This window comes from Vulpes lagopus, chromosome 2 (assembly GCF_018345385.1).
Source record: "Vulpes lagopus strain Blue_001 chromosome 2, ASM1834538v1, whole genome shotgun sequence".
Taxonomy (NCBI): Eukaryota; Metazoa; Chordata; class Mammalia; order Carnivora; family Canidae; genus Vulpes; species Vulpes lagopus.
In genome coordinates this window covers 59103053-59121879 of record NC_054825.1, presented here as the reverse complement: position 1 = coordinate 59121879, position 18827 = coordinate 59103053, and the positions used below count along the sequence as shown (strand labels likewise).

The 18827-nt window shown below is 46.0% G+C and overlaps 1 protein-coding gene across 5 annotated transcripts in view; it reads left to right on the top strand.

Moving 5' to 3' along the window:
• Positions 1–18827, top strand: part of CGNL1 (cingulin like 1) — a 162894-nt gene that overhangs the window by 121508 nt on the left and 22559 nt on the right. For 4 of the 5 annotated variants that reach the window (XM_041744748.1, XM_041744750.1, XM_041744749.1 and 1 more), the window contains exons 9-12: positions 8239–8445; positions 9669–9773; positions 15853–16005; positions 16943–17113. In XM_041744748.1, coding sequence (XP_041600682.1) covers positions 8239–8445; positions 9669–9773; positions 15853–16005; positions 16943–17113 — 636 coding nt within the window. The remainder of the gene's footprint in view (positions 1–8238; positions 8446–9668; positions 9774–15852; positions 16006–16942; positions 17114–18827) is intronic. The other variant, XM_041744751.1, reaches the window with a different exon arrangement.

Sequence of the window (18827 nt, the reverse complement as noted above, 5' to 3'; positions counted from 1 at the left end):
ACTGCAGATATGTTGGGAAGGAATGGTGTTGGTATTTGGGAAATGTAGTGACAGAATTTTTGGAAATTCTGATGTAGCTTTTAGAGCAGGGGTTTAAAAAATGATCTTTTTCAATGGCTCAATCCCTGTCTGACCAAAAATGGTAAGTAGGCAGAGTCAAAAAGGAGGAAGGGAAACCGCATCACTCCACATTAGTGCCAGCATGTCAGCTTTTTCAAGCTTTTGTATCTTGTCTTTTTTTTTTTTTTTTCTGACTTATTCAGAGGTAATGTTACCTATTACACTTCTTTAATGGTGTGACCTGAGCTCAGAGGGGCCAGAGGTTTGCATGGGTCACAGTGTGGGCTGGCTGCAAAGCCTGCAGTAGCGTCCAAGCCACCTGACACCCAACGCCAGGCTCTGGAGTCAGACCAGGAAGCCTGAAGGACTTGAACAGTTGGGGCCAGAGCTCTGAGCCTTTACAGGAAGGTCCTGAGGTCACAACAGCCTCTCCTCTGTCTAGACCTCACCACTCAAAGTGAGACCCACAGGCCAGCATCATTGGCATTAATCGGGAGCTTGTTAGAAATGCAGTCTGCCTGGGTAGCTCAGTGGCTGAGTATCTGCCTTCGGCTCCGCGTGTGATCCCAGGGTCCTGGGATCGAGTTCTGCATCAGGCGCCTTGCAGGGAGCCTGCTGTCCCTCTGCCTGTGTCTCTGCCTCTCTCTCTCTCTCTGTCTCTCATGAATAAATAAAGTCGTAAAAAAAAAAAAAAAGCAGCGTCCAGTCCATGCTCCAGGCTTCCTGAGTTAGGGTGAGCCTTTAACGGGATCCCCAGGTGAACCCTATGCTCAGTCAAGTGCGAGAATCCTGTTATTTGTCACCTAGGTCCTTCACTGTGGAGGCCAAAGTGGACGTCCACCGCTGTGATGGTGAAAAAGCAGTAACCCCCCAGCAGATGGCCTGACCTAAGGGACACTTTGGGTGCCCATCAGCTGAGATCCTGCAGCCTCAACAGATAGGAGTGTGGGGGCGGCCAGGGATGTGGAACCGACAGACCAACATTCCATTCCCTGGACTCCCGGCCTCCACGCCTCAGCTGTTTTCACTCATTCAGCAAAACAGGGAGACAGAAAAGAAACAAAAGCTGGCTGTGGTAGATGCCTTGTTAATTAGTAAAGTCCGATGTGTCCACTTGTAGGGTCTGCACTCGGGCAAGCCAGGAGGGCCTCCTCCCGAGGCCACTTGTTACCCACCAGGAGTGAACCCAAGGTGTCTGTGCTCCTGCAAGGAGTGCATCAGTGCCTTTTAGATCAGAAAAAAAAACACTCAGGCATGGCTTTTTCTTCCACCGTTTTCAGGATTTTGTGCTTGTCATGGTTAAAAGTTTCCTCTGGCCCCAGGGGAGAATGTGAGCATTTCTAAATGTAGACATTAACTCATGAAAAGCGGGTCATTATTAGCAATGAATGGTGGTACCTTACAAAGACTGGAATTTTTGCCTTTTTTTTTTTTTTTTTTGGTGATACAATCTTATATCCTCTCCTCTCCTTTTAAATAGTAATTGGAGCATATGGTTAAAAGTCAACTATTTTACAAGTAGTGGAAATTTAGCAGTTTAGCACATTGAAACATGCTGTTTGTTTTGGAAAAATTTTCTTAGTTAACGTCGGTTTAGCAGACCATCCTCAATTGGGAAATGAGGCTAAATTTCTAATGAATTAGCCAACCAGGAAATCTGATTTGCCCTTGGAATGAGAAGGGGGTCATCTAATTTGTGCAGCACAGTTGTCCTGGAAAGACCATTAGAAGATCTCAGGTCTCTCTTTGGGGAAATATAGGTTTGATATTTGGCTGCCCAAAATGTGCAGGTTGTGGTGTGAAGCCAAGTTTGAGGATTTAGAGCTACAGCAAGTGAACTGTGCAAAGTCCTGCCCTTTGGGAAACATATGTGGGTTTCCTTGGCTTGGCAGTCATATCAGAGGTGAGGACTCTTGCCCAGATATTGACAAAGTATACCAGGTAGGTAACTTCATCCACCTTTTCCAAGTGAAGGAAGGAAGGCTCTCTGAAGCCGAAAGATGCTTTCCAGCAAAAGATGCTGGAAACAGATATAGCCTGGATTCGAGTCTGATCTGGCTGACTGACCGTAGAGCCTTCTGCTCCTTCCTCTATGCTGTGAGATATGTCTTTTAGAGTTAAAACAGAGAATTCCACTCTTGACATGATTTATGTCTGCATTGCTCAAGTTGAGATGGGCGTGCGTGTACTGGGTAGGTGAGGAGGAGAGGCCTTGGCACAGCTGCAGGGGAGAAGTGGTCCGTCTTCCAGAATACCAAGGGTACAGTATCTTAATATAAAGAGACATGAAGTAGAATGAAAAATATTGTGGTGTCGAATGCAAACTGTACAAGCAATTTTGTTGAAAAAACCCAAAACCTTGAAAGGCGCTTAATTTTGTGCAGCCCCTTGGAGCTCTCTCATCAGCCTACGTTGGACTTCTCTGCCTTCAGGTTGCTGGGTGGAAATTTTGGAGACCTGTTCACATAAGTGCAAGTCCTGGGCCATCTGGGTCTTTTCCACCCTCCCAGCTATATGTGGTGAAAAGGAATTTCTTAACTATGTAAACCCGCGTGGGAGATCTCGTTGGCGCTTTGCTCTGTTTGTACAGCTGCTCCCGGGGCTCTGGCTCTGCTATCTTTCATGGCCCAGAAGTATCTGCGAATGTGCTAGGGAAGGGTTTCAAGAGGCTGGAGGAGGTGAGAACTGAGCTGGGGAGGTGGCTGTCCTCCAAGTGCCTGTGGGCATTGATAGTCTTTTCAAAGAAAATGTCTATTTTGTTTTTAAAAATGTAATATCTCTTGAATTTCCATAGTTCAAGAGTTACAAGAAGGTTTGCAATGGATATGTTTCTCTCCTTTTTTCCGTGACCCTGCTTCCCTTCCTCAGAGCCAGCATGTTTTACCTGTTTCTTGTGTAGCCGGGTAATTACATATTTATCTCCCATTGCCTGCCTTTTATACAGACCTCCCTTCTGTGTGTACCATTCTGTCCCTTGCATTTTCCTCACTCTTTTTCCTTTAATTTTTTTTTTTTTTGGCTGCACAGGTTATCATTGACCTGATATAATTTGTTTAACAAGGGCCCCATCAGATGCATTTAGTTCACCCCAATCTTTTGCTATTTTAATGCTGCAATTAATAATCTTTTTTTAAAAGATTTTATTTATTTATTCATGAGAGACACAGAAAAAGAGAGGCAGAGACACACAGGCAGAGGGAGAAGCAGGCTCCATGCAGGGAGCCTGATGTGGAACTTGATCCCGGAACTCTAGGATCACGCCCTGAGCTGAAGGCAGATGCTTAACCGCTGAGCCACCCAGGTGTCCCTAATAATCTTATTTATATGGCATTTTGCACACATGTAGGATAAGTGCGAGAAGAGAAGGTATGGGATCACAGGGAATGTGGATTATAATTTTGGTTGATACTACCAAATTGCCTCCCAGGACCTCATACAAGTTTCTAGCCACCCACTCCACCCCACCAGTGGCAGCAGCAGAACCTTTTGCCTTATGCTACCCACCTGCCTTCTGACTTGGGTTGCCTGAGAGGTGAAGAAATGATAGTGCAATTTTAAGGGATGGTCCAGTCTTGAAAAACAATAGAACATAGCACATCTGCTACTTTTGCCCCTGTGGTGATGACTGGAAGGTGTTTTGAACCTTTTGGAGTGGCAGAGGAGCTAGGGTTGGTTTTTGTTGACTATTTGTGACTGCTTGCATGAATGAATAGTAGTTAAAATATTAAGCAAATCCATACAGTTCCTTTAAAAATAAATATTACAGTGGTGATATGGATAAATGAATCTTTAGAGATTGTGTGCTCCTTAATTTTATTTATGATGTAGCAGCCTCTGCAATCTTGTTATGAGAGGACTTAAAATAAAACACACACACACACACACACACACACACAGAAACATAGTCCCAGCAACTTCATCGAGGTTAGTAGTACTTGTCTCCAGTGATCTCTGAGTTGGTCCTTACCAACTCAGGTCCCAGTAGAGTCCTGCGGCCCATTGCCACATTTCCTGAGATACAAACGTAAGCATTTGGAAAAGATGATGCTTAGGTCAAAGTTCAGAGTTGGAAGGGGGCGCTCTTGAAGGTCCTTGAGACCAGTTTTTTTTTTTCTTCACTGGGAAGTCATGTAGGACTTGCCTTTGACAAAGGGATATTCAGAGAATTAGCTGTGGTTTCGGGAAAAGGAAGTTTGTCCTATGGACTTGATATAAAATAGGGGACTGGGTGTGGGGGGGCAGGCAGGGACAGGGAGAGGGTTCTGGAAAAGTTTACCAACAGAGGGTTAAGGTCCATTTATTGGTAAACATAATGTGGTCTATCACCCTATGAAGACACAGAGAAAAACAACAGCTAGTCAAAATAGGACTCAGAGTCTCTACCCATGCGAGCTCCCTCGAGTCATGCTCAGCCTGTGTTACTGAAAGCTAGCACTGGAGCCGAGCCCTGCCAGCTATAAACTGAGCCATTCACTTGCCCGGCCAGTCCTTCTGGCGTGTCATCCCTCAGGATTTAGGATATGTGTCCACAGCTTGCAAACGGAGAGTATACCAAGTCCTAGACATCAAAACACAGTGCGAGGCCCTTTATCTAGCATGCCAGGGGGCCAGTTAGGCCTGAATTCAAGTTAAACCAGATCTGGTTTTCGGTGGCCTTGTTCTCCCTGAGATTCCTGGGTGAACAAAAGAGCACTGACCACATGTGTGTGTTCTTCACTTTACAAGAACATGTGGGCAGATATCTTGGAGCCTGCTCTTCCTCTCTCTGGTGCCTTGGCGAACCTCAGGCCACTGAGGTCAACACCTCATCTCCTCTCCATCCCAACTCCGTGTCCTGATTTTCTTTATCTTCTGTTTCTCTTCTTTCATTTGGCTGTATGGAGACATAATTTGTGACCTACAGTTCTGTTCAAAGTGCCCAATCCAGTGATTTTTTAGTATGTTCCTAGACTTGTGCAACCATCACTGCTATCAATTTTAGAACATTTTCATTACCATTAGCCCCATGCAACCACTGATCCACTTTCTATCTCTATAGATTTGCCTGGTCTAGACATTTCATCTAAATGTCAACGTGTGGGATGCCTGGGTGGCTCAGCGGTTGAGCACCTGCCCCTGGCTCAGGGCGTGATCCCGTAGTTTCGGGATCAAGTCCCACATCAGGCTCCCTGCCTGGAGCCTGCTTCTCCCTCTGTCTAGGTTTCTGCCTCTCTCTTTCTGTGTCTTTCATGAATAAATAAATAAATAAAATCTTAAAAAAAGTCAACATGTGGATGTTTGGGACTGGCTTCTTACACTTAGCATAATGTTTGCAAGGTTCATCCATGTTGTAGCATGGGTCAGTACCTCATTCCATTTTAGAGTGAAATAATTCATTGAATGGATCTACTGCCTTTTGGTTGCCCATTCATCAGTGGATGGGCAGTTGGGTTGTTCCTGCCCTTTGGTTATCAGGAATAATGCTGCTGTGATATTTTGTACAAGTTTTTGTGTGGCCACATGTGTTCATTTCCCTCAAGTGTATATTGGAAGGAGGGGCAAGATGGCAGAAGAGTAGAGTCCTCAACTCACTTGGCCCCACAAACTTACCTAGATAACTCCCTTAGGTATACACTTAAGAGTGGAATTGCTGGGTCATATAACTCTGTTTAACATTTTGAGGAACTGCCAAGCTATTTTCCAAAGCGGGTGCACTGTGTCACATTCCCACCACCAACATGTAAGGGTTCTGACTTTACATCTTCCCCAACTGTTGCTATTATCTTCCTGGTTATATGGACATCCTAGTAAGTGTGAAGTGGCACCGCGTTATGGTTTTGATTTGCATTCCCCTTGGTAAACTAATGATGTTGAGCATCTTTTTATGTACTTCTAGGACTTTTGTAGATCTTCTTTGGAAGGAGGTCTACTCAGATCCTTTGCTCCTTTTTTTCTTGGAGAGAGAAAATGCATGTGAGAGTTGGGCCGGTGGGTGGGGGCAGAGGGAGAGAGAGAATCTTAGGAAGATTCCATGCCCAGCATGGAGCCCATGTAGGGCTCATTCTCACAAACCTTGAGATCATGACCTGAGCCAAAATCAAGAATTGGACACTTACATGACTGAGCCAGCTGAACACCCTTTTTTGCCCATTTTTTAATTGAGTTGTCTTTTATTATTGAGTTGAAAAATTCTTTATATATTCTAGATATGGATCCTCTATCAAATATATGATTTTTAACCATTTTCTCTAATTCTGTGGGTTGTCATTTCACTTTGTTGATGGTATCATTGGCAGCACAAAAGTTTTTAATTTTGCTGAAGTCCAGTTTACCTATTTTCATTGTATCTTTGCCCTTGTTAAAAATTAGTTGACTGTAAAATGTTGGGTTTGCTTGGGGGTTGTCAATTCTATCCCAGTGAATTGTATGTGTATCCTTATGGCAGTGCCACACTGTCTTATAACTATAGCTTTGTAGTCTTAGGTTTTAATGGGAAATTTAGGGCAAGAATGGGCAATCTAGACTTTTCTTTTTCTTTCCCTGGTCTGAGCAGTTATTGGATTCTTTGGGTCCTTTCTCAGGCTTTCAAACACACTTCTCCTTGTTCATCTTGCTGGCTTTGGTAGGAGAGGATACCCAAGTGATCCTGAGAAGTCCTAGCTGTTGGGCACTTTAGTTTTCTCCTTAGCATTGCTAGTTAACTGCATTCCGACCCAGTAGCATGGCTGTGATGGATGTTCCCAGATGTATAGAATTAAACATTTGGGTTTGAAAAGATGCTCTGGTTTCTGAAACTTTCTAATTGGCTAAGTTCAGGATAATACAGCTTATTGTACTGTTAAAAGATTTGAAGATCGGGATCCCTGGGTGGTGCAGCGGTTTGGCGCCTGCCTTTGGCCCAGGGCGCGATCCTGGAGACCCGGGATCGAATCCCACGTCGGGCTCCCGGTGCATGGAGCCTGCTTCTCCCTCTGCCTGTGTCTCTGCTTCTCTCTCTCTCTCTGTGTGACTATCATAAGTAAATAAAAAAAAATTAAAAAAAAAAAAGATTTGAAGATCTTTCCGTAAGGCTACGCAAGCAGGCAATTTGGGCAGATAGTTCTCCCAAGGGGGCCGTGACATAACCCTCGAAGTCAAAGCTTGCCCTCCCTGGACCTTCCCTTCCTTGCAGGCATCTGCACTGCTGTTTCATGAGCATTCAATTCGCTGACATTGGCATCTTTGTAGTAGTGGAGAAATGGAAGGCGAGAGATCTTCTGGGAGAAGTGGAATTCTGGACAAGGCTACTTATTATCACTTCACATTGCTGAGCCAAAAAAAAAAAAAAAAATTCCATGCGACATCTGGAATTAACAATAACCACACTGTAATTGTCACCATGCCTTTCTGTTAGGATTTTTGTGCAGCACGGAGCTCATTTTCAGAAGATAGCGCCTAGAGCTTGCACTAGGAACTGTATCAAAATTTAAGTGGATTTTAATTTCCATTTTGTATTGGATATTAAAAAAAAAAGTCTATAAACAGAAACTGTCCTTCATCCAGAACTCCTGTTAAAGGGCCCTGCACATGGCAAGGGGTCAGGGATGTGAATTTGGCAGAAGGCAGTGGTTACAAGAACAGGTTCTGGAGTCAGTCTGCCCGAATGTGCTTCCTCCTAAGTGAACTTGGACTAGTTTTCTTTCTTTCTTTTTTTTTTTTTTTTTTGGACTAGTTTTCTATCTACCCAAGTCTTAGTTTCTTTGTCTTTAAAACAGTGATAAGAATCGTACCCACCTCCTAGAGTTGTTAAAAACTTAAAATCCCTTGTCAAAGACTTTTTTTTTTCTTTCAAAGACTTAATATAGGCAACGGTTGACAACATTTTTTTGTAAAGAGCTAGATAGTAAATATTCTAGGCTTTGTAGCACCAGGGGCCTTCCCTTGCAGATGTCTGGACTCCTCACTGCTGTTATACCGTGAAAGCTGCCACAGACAGTGCGCTTCCCGGTGGGCATGGCGATGCTCCAGTCACACTTTTTTTTTTTTTTTTTTAATAACAGGTGGCGTGCTGGACTTGGCCTCTAGGCTATAGCATGTCGATCCCTGGCTTAGCACGGTGCCTGGCACATCACGGGTTTTTAATAACTATCAGCCATGCCTGAAGCTGGGACGGCCCCTTGACAGCAGTGCTCATGTTCACCCATTCCATGTTTTTAACAGAATGTCGAGGTCCTGGCCAGTCGGAGCAACACTTCAGAGCAGAGCCAGCTAGGGGCTGAAATGCACGTGAAGGCTCTGCAGGAGGAGAATGAGAAGCTGCGGGAAAGCATCGAAGAGCTGGAGCAGAGCGTCGCTCGGCTGCAGAGGCAGATTGCTGACATGAAGGACGATGAGGTCAAGGCAAAGGAAAGGCTCACAAAATGCGAGGTAAGGCTCACTGGGCCTCAAGCCTGGGTCTGGCAGCTGCAGATCTTTCTTTTTTCCTGTGTCCGTGATTTTGGGAGTGGAAGGGGGATTTGCTATCACAATTTAGTAGGAAAGGTGGAGGCTGGGCAGCCCGGGTGGCTCAGTGGTTTAGCACCGCCTTCTCCAGGATCCTGGAGACCTGGGATCGAGTCCTGAGTCGGGCTCCCTGCATGGACCCTGCTTCTCCCTCTGCCTGTGTCTCTGCCTCACCCCCCGTGTCTCTCATGAACAATTAAATAAAATCTTAAAAAAAAAAGGTGGAGGCAGTGGTTAATATATCCTCTCTGCAAGCCATTGCTGTCGTTCCTCTATGATGGTATAAATGGGAGATGGTGAAGTCAGGTGGGAAACACAGGCTTCCCTGCTCACCTAGACGTCAGGGACACTGAACCTTGTGACATAGGCAGAGGCTTCTACATGCCTGAAAAGGCCATTGTAATCTTACCAGCAGACCTGTTCTCACTCGTGTCTATTTTTCCTTTTTTTAACACATAATTGATGATTTTTTAAAAAAGATTTTATTTATTTATTCATGAGAGACACACAGAGAGAGGCAGAGACACAGGCAGAGGGAGAAGCAGGCTCCCTGTGAGGAGCCTGATGTGGGCGTGAACCAAAGGCAGACGCTCAACCACTGAGTGACCCAGGTGCCCCTACTTGATTGGTTTTGAAGCCACACAAGTTTTAACTGATATTTGGTTCGCCCGATCCCTAGAAGCAGGAGGCCGTTAGCAAGAGACATGTATTCCTGTGGCCGTGTGAGCTGCCACTGACAGTAAGAGATGGGAAAAAAGAAATGTAAAGCTGGGGGTCTATTCCAACAGGGGTTCCAAAAATGGTCATTTATCAGAATTACCTGGAAACCTTTTCAAAACTCTGTGTGCCTGGGTCCATGGGATAACTAACTGCTCTTTCCAAAGCTCCAGAGGGGCGGCTGGATATGTGTTTTCCGTCACCCTGGGTGCTTCGCATGTTCACATCTGGCTAAATATGGAACCGGCAGACAGGCACAGATGTCTAAGAACATACTGCCATATGCCACCTGGGGTGGTCATGTGGTGACCAGAGCCACTGCTGGCTCTGTCCTTGGGTGTCTCCTGCCTTCCTTTCATGCCACCGAGTCAGCTTAGCTTTCTAGGCACAACACACGTCTGTGTGCACTCTGACCCTGTGTTTCATCATAGAGAGAAAACCGGCAATTAGAGGAGGCCCTTGTGAATGCAAGAAAGGAAGAAAGAGAAGCCACATCAGTCAGAAGGACCTTGGAGGGTGAGCTGGAAGACGTGCAGGTAAATGCAGAACTGTTGTCTTTATTTCTCGTAAAGGAAGGCTGAGGAGCAAGATTGGAGAGACATGTACAGATTGCCACGCCTTCCAGGTAGTTTCTTCGTAGTAATAACCACACCAGACTTCAGACCCTCTATCTAGACCAGTGGTTCTCAACTGGGGGACATCTGGCAGTGTCTGGTGACATTTATTTTTTATTTTTTTATTTTTTATGATAGTCACACACACACACACACACACACACACACACACACACACACACAGAGGCAGAGACATAGACAGAGGGAGAAGCAGGCTCCATGCACCGGGAGCCCGACGCGGGACTCGATCCCGGGTCTCCAGGATCGTGCCCTGGGCCAAAGGCAGGCGCCAAACCGCTGTGCCACCCAGGGATCCCCCTGGTGACATTTTTGGCTGTTAAAACTGGGGACGAGCTCCTGGCATCTAGTGGACAGAAACCAGGCATGCTGCTAAACGTGCCACAAAGCATAGGACAGCCCCCACAGCAATGAATTATCTAGCCCCGAATGCCAGTGGTGCCGACTTTGAGAAATCCTGGTGTAGGATATTAAAGAGCTTGACAGCTTTCCAAAGATAAAATATGAATTGTGTGAGAAGGCCGGCAGGATCGGTCCCCGAGGCAGTGTGGAGTCCGCTCTCTGGCAGAAGCCAATTTCCTTTCTCCTCTGGGCAAATATCCTCTGCAGAGTGCTGTCCCAAAGGACGGCTATTAAAAGCAGGAGGAAGTTAGGGTTTTTTTGAAACTAGATAGCTATCTGTATTCGAAATCAGTAGATTCTTAGAAAATTAGGTTTTCTCATTTGAAGGTTCGAAAGATTGTAGGAAGTACATTCTTAAAAAAAAAAAAAAAAGTATGCACCGAAGTGCAAAAGTCTAAAATGACTTTGCACAGCGACCTGGGTGTGATCCAGGTATATCCTTCCTTCCATCTGCTCTCGAGCTTTACAGAATCAGCACCAGGCACTGGCAGGCAGTTTCTGAGGAGGCAAAAGCCAATGATTTTGAGCAGTTGTCGAAGAGGAGACTGTTGACTCATTTCCATGAGGACCACTGGATGAGGAAGGCGCGTAGGAAAGGTGTTAGGAGCTGGCAAAGCGGTCCGGGTTCAGATTTGTAAATCTGCCGAACGCCTAATTGCAGCTTTCCTTGCAGCATACAGCTTCCCCTCGTCGGGGGCAGAGAGGAGCCTGCCTGTGCTCGGGGCGGCCACCCCCGGAGCAGTGGTCGGTGCCTTCCCTCCAGCTTTGGACAAAGACCTTGTTTTTTGCAAACTTAAGTAAAACTTTTCTCCTGATTTCGGTGTCTGCCTGTCTTCGCTTTGGACTTCTGTCTCTCTCTCTTTCTCCTCTTCCCCCCCCCCCCCCCTTCCTTCCTCGTTTGGTTAGTTTGGTGTGGAGGGCAGGCCCACTGTGCTGTTAAGGACTCGTGCCCATGAAGCCCGGCTGCTCAAGTGCAGGGCAGGGTTTGGGTGTAAGAGCCTGCAGGTCACAGGAAGAGAGGACAAGCATTTGGACTCTACAGGGATGAAAGTCTGCATCTTCGTGTCCCGCCCGCACCGAGTGCTGGGCACAGCTATTACAGGCCGTCCGTCCTCATCAACTTTAGGTCAAACCAGAAAGTCTCCCACATAAGGAAGTAGTTTACCAGCTGTGAATCGGCAGCTCCAGGTTCCTTCTGCAGAGAGAGCAGGTGACGGCCCCAAGGCCTAAAGATCTCAATGTAATCCCCGCCCACCCGCCTCCAGATTGCTCTTCTGGCCTTGGAAGTGATCCCTGATGCCTTGCTGTTGTCCAGACCTGTCTCCCCAGCGGTGCTGGGATGGCGCGAACTCCCGGTGCGGCCGTGTGTGGCCCTGCTCTCCGGCAAACACGTTTTAAAAAGGCCCAACAATCTCAGCATGGTTGTCTCAACTAGCCGGTCTCGGAAGTAGCGCCACGAAAAGGGCACCATCGCTCTGAAATGCTGGGTTTTCTCTAAAGTTGGGAACCAGAAAGCTGGCTCCTTTAGTAACTTTCTGCATGCCTCTCTTCCCAAAGCTGGCAACTGAAGGGGAACTCAATTAACTTTTCAAGGACGAGGAAAGAGTAACTTGTTTTTGCTTTTTCCATGCAGCATTTTATATTTCAAATCTCTGTGCCTTTAGCAATCTATGGCATCTTCATGCACGATAAATGTATTTTTTAAAAGATTTTATTTATTTATTCATGAGAGACAGAGAGAAAGAGGGGACAGAGACACAGGCAGAGGGAGAAGCAGGCTCCCTGTGGGGAGCCTGACATGGGACTCGATTCTGGGCCTCCAGGATCACATCCCAGGCTGAAGGCGGCACTAAACCGCTGAGCCACCCGGGCTGCCCAATGTATTTCTTTATGTAGTAGCTGAAGACCAGGTGAACTTAGGTCTGATTTATTAGGACTCAGTCAGAACGTGGCTGTGGGTTATAAAGATGCCATCGTTGGTTTGCTCGACCCCTGCCGCTCGGGTTTGGATTGTGCTACTGGGTGGATCGATGGGAACTGCATTCAGGCAGAGGCGGGTAGGATTCCCTGGAGAAATGGCTCCTGCAGATGGGCAAGTGAAGAAATCTTTTCTGGAGAAGCCACATTCCTTTCCTTCCGGGAGGGATAATGTGTAAATTCTGTATGCCTTCACCTCCCACCCTATTGGACTTCTGTGTCTTGAAACAACGGAGGAGGAGAGCCCCAGTGCTTCCCCTGGCCGCCCCAGGGTTTTGTGGCAGGGTACTGCTTGGGACCTCCTCGGCCATGTGTCCCCGCAGAAGCTGTGCTCTGGCGGGAGAGCGTGTACTGGTTTATGAGCTGCTCTCACAGGCTGTAACTTGGGTATCTGGAAAACACTCCTGAGAAGTGCTTTCAAGGCTTCAGATTGTAAATGCTTCACTGCAGCTTTCCTTTCAATATACAGCTTCCCCTCCTCAGGGGCAGAGAGGAGCCTGCCTGTGCTCAGATTCACTCAGGTCCACCGTAGCTCAGGGGCGGTCACCTCCAGCTTAGGGGCAGGCATCCCCAGCCTCCGTCTCATCAAGCCTCTCATTCCTGTAAGCCCATGGGCTCACCTGCCACTCCGTTATTGTAAATGTGGCTCAACAGGGGCCTTACTCAGTCACACAGTAAAAAGCTCTGTGTCCTGCCATACAGTGGTCTTGAAGCTCAAGGGTACTCCCCATACATCCACTAACTTGGTGTTTTGCATTCTCCTGACTGATCATTTTTCCCCCGATTTTTGTCCCAGTATTGTGGTCAATGGGCTTATATTGCTGGTCTTGGAAATACAGTCACTGTAGCGACAGCTTTTCACTCTGGACTCTCAGCTGCAAATGGGAAAGTTTGCTTTTTCGTGTGATTTTGGAACATGTTTTCTCAGCAGTGATGCATTGGAATACATGTCTGGAAGAACTGGGGAGAAAGAAACATTTGTTCTAAACAGCATCTCTACACTTTATGTTAGAGTTACCTGGGTAACTTTTAAATGTAAATTTGTGGGCTCCAATCTAAGGAAGATGGTGACTCCATCACAAAGGGCTAGAATCTGTGCTTTCAGTAAGGAATACTCCATCCTTACTTGGTGATACTGATATGAGAAGTCTTTAGACCACTTTTGGGGATAGGTATTAATTTCCAGCCATTGAGTTTTTATCATATGCCTAATAGTGAATCTGGGCTATGAGACATACCCAAATGGAAAATCTGTTCCTTGCCTTGAGATCTTACTACCCTGCAATACAGGCAAGGTATAAGAAATATATTTTAAATAATCTAGCAACACCGTTCTTCCAGGCAAATGTGTGAGTGTTGGGGTGGGGTGTATGAGGTTTTGGCAGGGCTCCAGGCCCAGAGTTGGGGAGTCTGGTGATCTCCAGTGGCACAGGAGATCAGGGCCAGGCAGGGAGCCCTGTCTGAGCCAAGGGTGAAGCAGAAACCTCCAGATGGAGGTTGAATGGAGCCAAGGCTAGCTTGTCTATTGGCCTAGAGCCTCTGGGATTGGGATCCAGGAGGAAGAAGAGAGAGGCTGAGAGGTCTGTAGGGGTACGGGTTCAGTTGGATCCTATAGAAAGCCATTCATGTACCTCTGTATTTGTTGGTTTTGGGAAATTTACATTTTGAGATACATTATTTTTTAAAAATATTTTATTTATTTAATTGAGAGAAAGAGAGAGCACAGAGGGGGAGAGAGAAAAGCAGACTCCTTGCTGAGCAGAGAGCCTGACACAGGGCTCAATCCTAGGACCCTGAGATCATGACCTGAGCCAAAGAAGGACACACTCAACTGCCTGAGCCACCCAGGTGTCCCTTGAGATACATAACAGACAGTTTTCTTTCACACAGGGAGCCATACCTTGCTTGCCTTCCCATGTGTGCTCCCCTCTACCCCAGCACCACTAAATCAACACAAACATGAATCCCAGGAGGTGATCCTGTTTCTGGTATGTGCCCAGCTGGACTGTGGTGGGACACACTCCTCTGCTAATTGCCGCCACACTGCCACACTAAACTTCTGGTTACCTTCCTTTTACCACCTTCTTTTCTCTCAACAGCTTTTGTTGACCTTGGTTTTCCACAGCAATTAACTTGCGCAGCCCAGCTGTGTTGGCTGGTTCTCAGGGTGCAGTTAGTCTGGCAGAGTGGAGGGGCCAGAAGGCCTCCATGGGTGGCTTTCTGGCCCCAGGTCACAGGGTTGGCCAGCAGCGTGGTTGGCTATGCTTTGCAAACCAGGAGTGCCCAAAGTGATTTGGGAGTGTTTTCAAGATGCCTGAGTTGGTGCCTGTGACAGCAGCTTGTAAACTGTTGAGTGCTGTACAAATATAAACTGTTGTTCTTTTTTTTTTTTTTTTTTTTTAAATTTTATTTATTTATGATAGGCACACAGTGAGAGAGAGAGAAGCAGAGACATAGGCAGAGGGAGAAGCAGGCTCCATGCACCGGGAGCCCGACGTGGGATTCGATCCCGGGTCTCCAGGATCGCGCCCCGGGCCAAAGGCAGGCGCCAAACCGCTGCGCCACCCAGGGATCCCTAAACTGTTGTTCTTATACAGTATCTGTGGGGACACCAGACACAGGTCCTAAGCAGAACCTGTAGCAACTCACATGTCGTCCTCAATACCTTACCATTACCTAGATGATCCAGCCCACGTCTGAGTCGTGCCACCCCTTTCTGAGCTGTGCCCCTTCTTTATGTGTCTTCATGCCAGTGGCCTCAGCACTCAGCCATTTAAAGATACCACCATTATGTTTCTAAAATACTTTAGGAGTTTGTTGTAGACTTGCATATTTTTACATAAAGAACGCCAGGCTGTGTGACTGGGGGTGGGGAGAGCTTCAGGGGATCCCAGGGAAAATAGCACACTCAAGATAGTTTCGTTTTATGGTAGGTACTAGGTTTTGGTGCTGAATCACTAAATAACACCCTTTTTTACTCCTCTAACTAGTGTCTTTTCCATTTAACACCTTCTGCTCCTCAAGTTTATCCACCTGTGGATTGCCAAATTCCTTACTCTTCTGTGTAGGAGTCCAACCCGTGATTCTGTTGACTGCAACTCCCTCTACCCAAGTGGACTCTTGACCTGTGGGTCAATGTTCTGTTTCCTCATACATTCATTTTTAGCTATTTTAACCATAAGAAGCATCTGCAGAGCAGAGCAAATTGTATGATTGCCCCATTGGTTTGGGTTTGTCTGATTGTATATCTTTACCTCAGTTTTCAAGCATGAACTTGAAAATTTCATGTTTTTAGACACTGTCCTTAATCACTGCCCTGAGCAGCCTTGGGCATTTTTGGTATTTTTGTAATAAATCCCCCTCTGCCTGTCCCTTCATTCTCACGTGGTTTTTGGCTAAGACAACCTTGCATTTATGTCCTTGAATTTCAGAACCAGCGGTGAGTGTCCTTGTGTCTTGTGATGGCTTTGTGGGGCCCTTTTCCTTATCACTGATGTAGCAGGTCTGACTGCTTTATGGTTTGGCTGCAGAATTTCCTCTGCTGCCGGTCCTGTGGCTGACCTGGTGGTAGGTGACAGCACTGTCCCTTTCCTGCTTTCTGCAGAGAAATCTGAGTCGGGCCACCCAGGAGCAGAAGCAGTTGTCTGAGAAGCTTAAAGATGAGACTGAGCAGAAGGAGCAGTTAAGGAGGCTGAAGAACGAGATGGAGAACGAGCGATGGCACTTGGACAAGACCATTGAAAAATTGCAGAAAGAGGTAAGGGGCGGGGGGAGGAGGAGGTGTGGGTGGAACACCAGAGCTGGGCCCTGGCGCCCTCTGAGGGCCCCATGAGAGCTAAGGAAACATGCATTTCTGTCTAAGCACGCATGTGTCAAACTCCCAGGTCCCCTGAAGCAGCTCTTTGGAATTGTTGAGAATCCTGGTCAAAGGGAAATTGGTCTAGAAAATATAATACCATCTGGATTCTGGGCCCAGCTCCTCTCAACAATTACCCAAAGAAGCCTGGCACGTAAGGGCTGACTTAACAAATGTTACCTGAATCAGAACCTCTGCCTCAATGCATAATATCTGCATTTGCACCCACACTTCTTGTCCAGGAATGTGAAAGGTAATTTCAAAACCCAGTCATTGTTACTTCTCTCCTCCACTTGTCTCTGCCCTAAAATACCCAGAAAAAGCACAAAGCTGATTAAAAAAAACAAACAAAAACTGATGGGCTCCCCACATTTTAGGAGCCAGCAGGAGACCCTGCCGTTTTATGATACCTGCTATGTACCAGTCACTTTACTAGCTATTTTGTAACCAGAATTCTATCTCTATGTGTTAATTTTGACAACAACCCAGTAAGATAGATGTTATGATTCCAGTATTTTCAATGAAGACACCACAGAGGCCCAATGAGGTTTAAAGTACATGACCCAGTTATGTAGCTGGTAAGTGGGAAAGCAAAGGCACAACCCAGGTCTGTGTGTCTAGCTGCAAAGGGTGTGCTTGTGCATTCTTCCATTCTGCTTCCAAGTTAGAGATGACTACGCCTGGACAGCCCATGACCAGGTGCTTTTGCAAAGTCTTTGGGGAGACTGTAGAAGAAAGAAGAGGAGATGTGTTCTGTGTTGAGAGGGTCCCAAACCTAGCTCTCAGGCCCCAGCTGGAGCATCACAGGGTGGGCTTTCCCCCATGTCACTCCTTCCAGATGGCTGACATTGTTGAGGTGTCCCGTGTATCAACACTGGAGCTCCAGAACCAGCTGGATGAGTACAAGGAGAAAAATCGCAGGGAACTTGCAGAAATGCAAAGGCAGTTGAAGGAGAAAACGCTAGAGGCTGAAAAGTCACGTCTGACTGCCATGAAACTGCAGGATGAGGTAATGCCTGGCGGGGTCAGCTCCTGGTTTACCCCCTGTTCCAGTATCCTGTGAGACTGCTTTGAAACTCTTCTAGGAAAGATTCTGGGTAGATCTGAAGACAGCATTTGGGCTTGATTCTTAGTGTTAACCCTTAGGCTGGTTATATGGGGCAAATGGCATTCATTCTAAGACAAAGTCCCAGGGCCTCTGAGGTGAAATTGACACAACTTTAAAGTGACCATTTTCTTGATTAATCCAAGAGTTTTTGCCTAAAATGTTTAGCTGCTATTTATGGAGCACCAGTGGTGTACCCAGCTGTGTCCCAGTGATTCACATGTATTAATGTTTTAATTCAGCCCTGGAAAAAGGATTATAGTAAGCAATTGCTTTTTGCTATTCATTTAGAAAATAGAGACTTTTATTAGAGTGAGTGTGGTGGATGAGAGCTTTAGAACAACAGTAATGGAGACAAAAAGAAACTTAAGGAATTTATGAGTACTGAAATTATTAAAACATATTTTTAGTTTTATATGAATAGTAGAGCAAAGTAACTCAAATGTTAGCTCCCTTCAGTCTTGACTTGCAAAGAGCTTAAAAAATAAAGGGAATGTTTTTGATTATTTTAATGGAAAACTCAAGGCTCTGAAACACAAGTACAGTGTATGCTGATTTCTTGCTGTGCCTCTTGCCAGCTGCGTGACCTTGAGCAGCTTACCCCAAGTTTCTGAGCATCTGTTTTTCCCTCTTTAAAAATATACCAAATAATGATTATTTAATAATGAAATGAGATAACACGTGAGAAGAGGGCAGAGGGTCTGTATATCCTGGACACCAGTGGTAAGGCTTTTTTTAAAAAAGTCCAAGGCTTGCTTTTTTTTCATAACTAGAGCCAAGAGCGCCAGGATTCCACAGGAAAACAAGTTTTTCTTTAAAAAACAAACTTTTAATATCTTTGATGATCAAAGAAATGTCCCCGGTGAGTCAGTGCTGGGACTGTGCGGAAGAACAATGGATATTTATTACAGACTTCTAGAATACTCCTGAAAGGACCTTGATAACAGGTCCCCTCTGCCTGCCTGCAGGGCCGTATGATGTGGGACTCCTTGTATAACTGCAATTAGCATAATGACATCACAGTTCTCTTTGGCATTAAATATAAGGCCATTTGCATTTCTATGGCCAGTAGGAAGAGAGATTCTGATACTTGCCAGAACACCAACAAACACATGGTGTCTTTTGATTTCAGAAAAGTCACAGTATCATAATGACCCCTGCAAAGCGCTTCCTGTTGCTTTTTTGTATAATGGTTATGATTCTGCTAGAATCTTCGGATTGGAAGGCACTTTAGAGATCCTATAGTTAGATGAGGAAACAGATCCCCAGAGATTAGTGAAAGCCAGGAGACAACCAGTATGGTTTATAAAAGAGCAGTTGTTCAAAAAAAGATCCGTTATGATGAGAACCAAGGTGGCCCTTCCTAGACTTTTCTCAGTGGCACAGCCCTGTGAGACACAGTTTCCATCTGTATGGCAGAAACGGACACCTCATCATTCTGGAAGGAAACTGCAGGCCGATACTGCCCTACATCAGGCTGTGGAAGCCAGTACAACTGTTGAAAACAAAAGGGAATTGACAAGCCAGGGTCATTCTGGATCCTTGGAAAATTCAAGTTTACTTCCTCTGTTCACTGCCCCAACCTGTGTTTTGGTCAATCCGGAGTTAAAGCTACCCA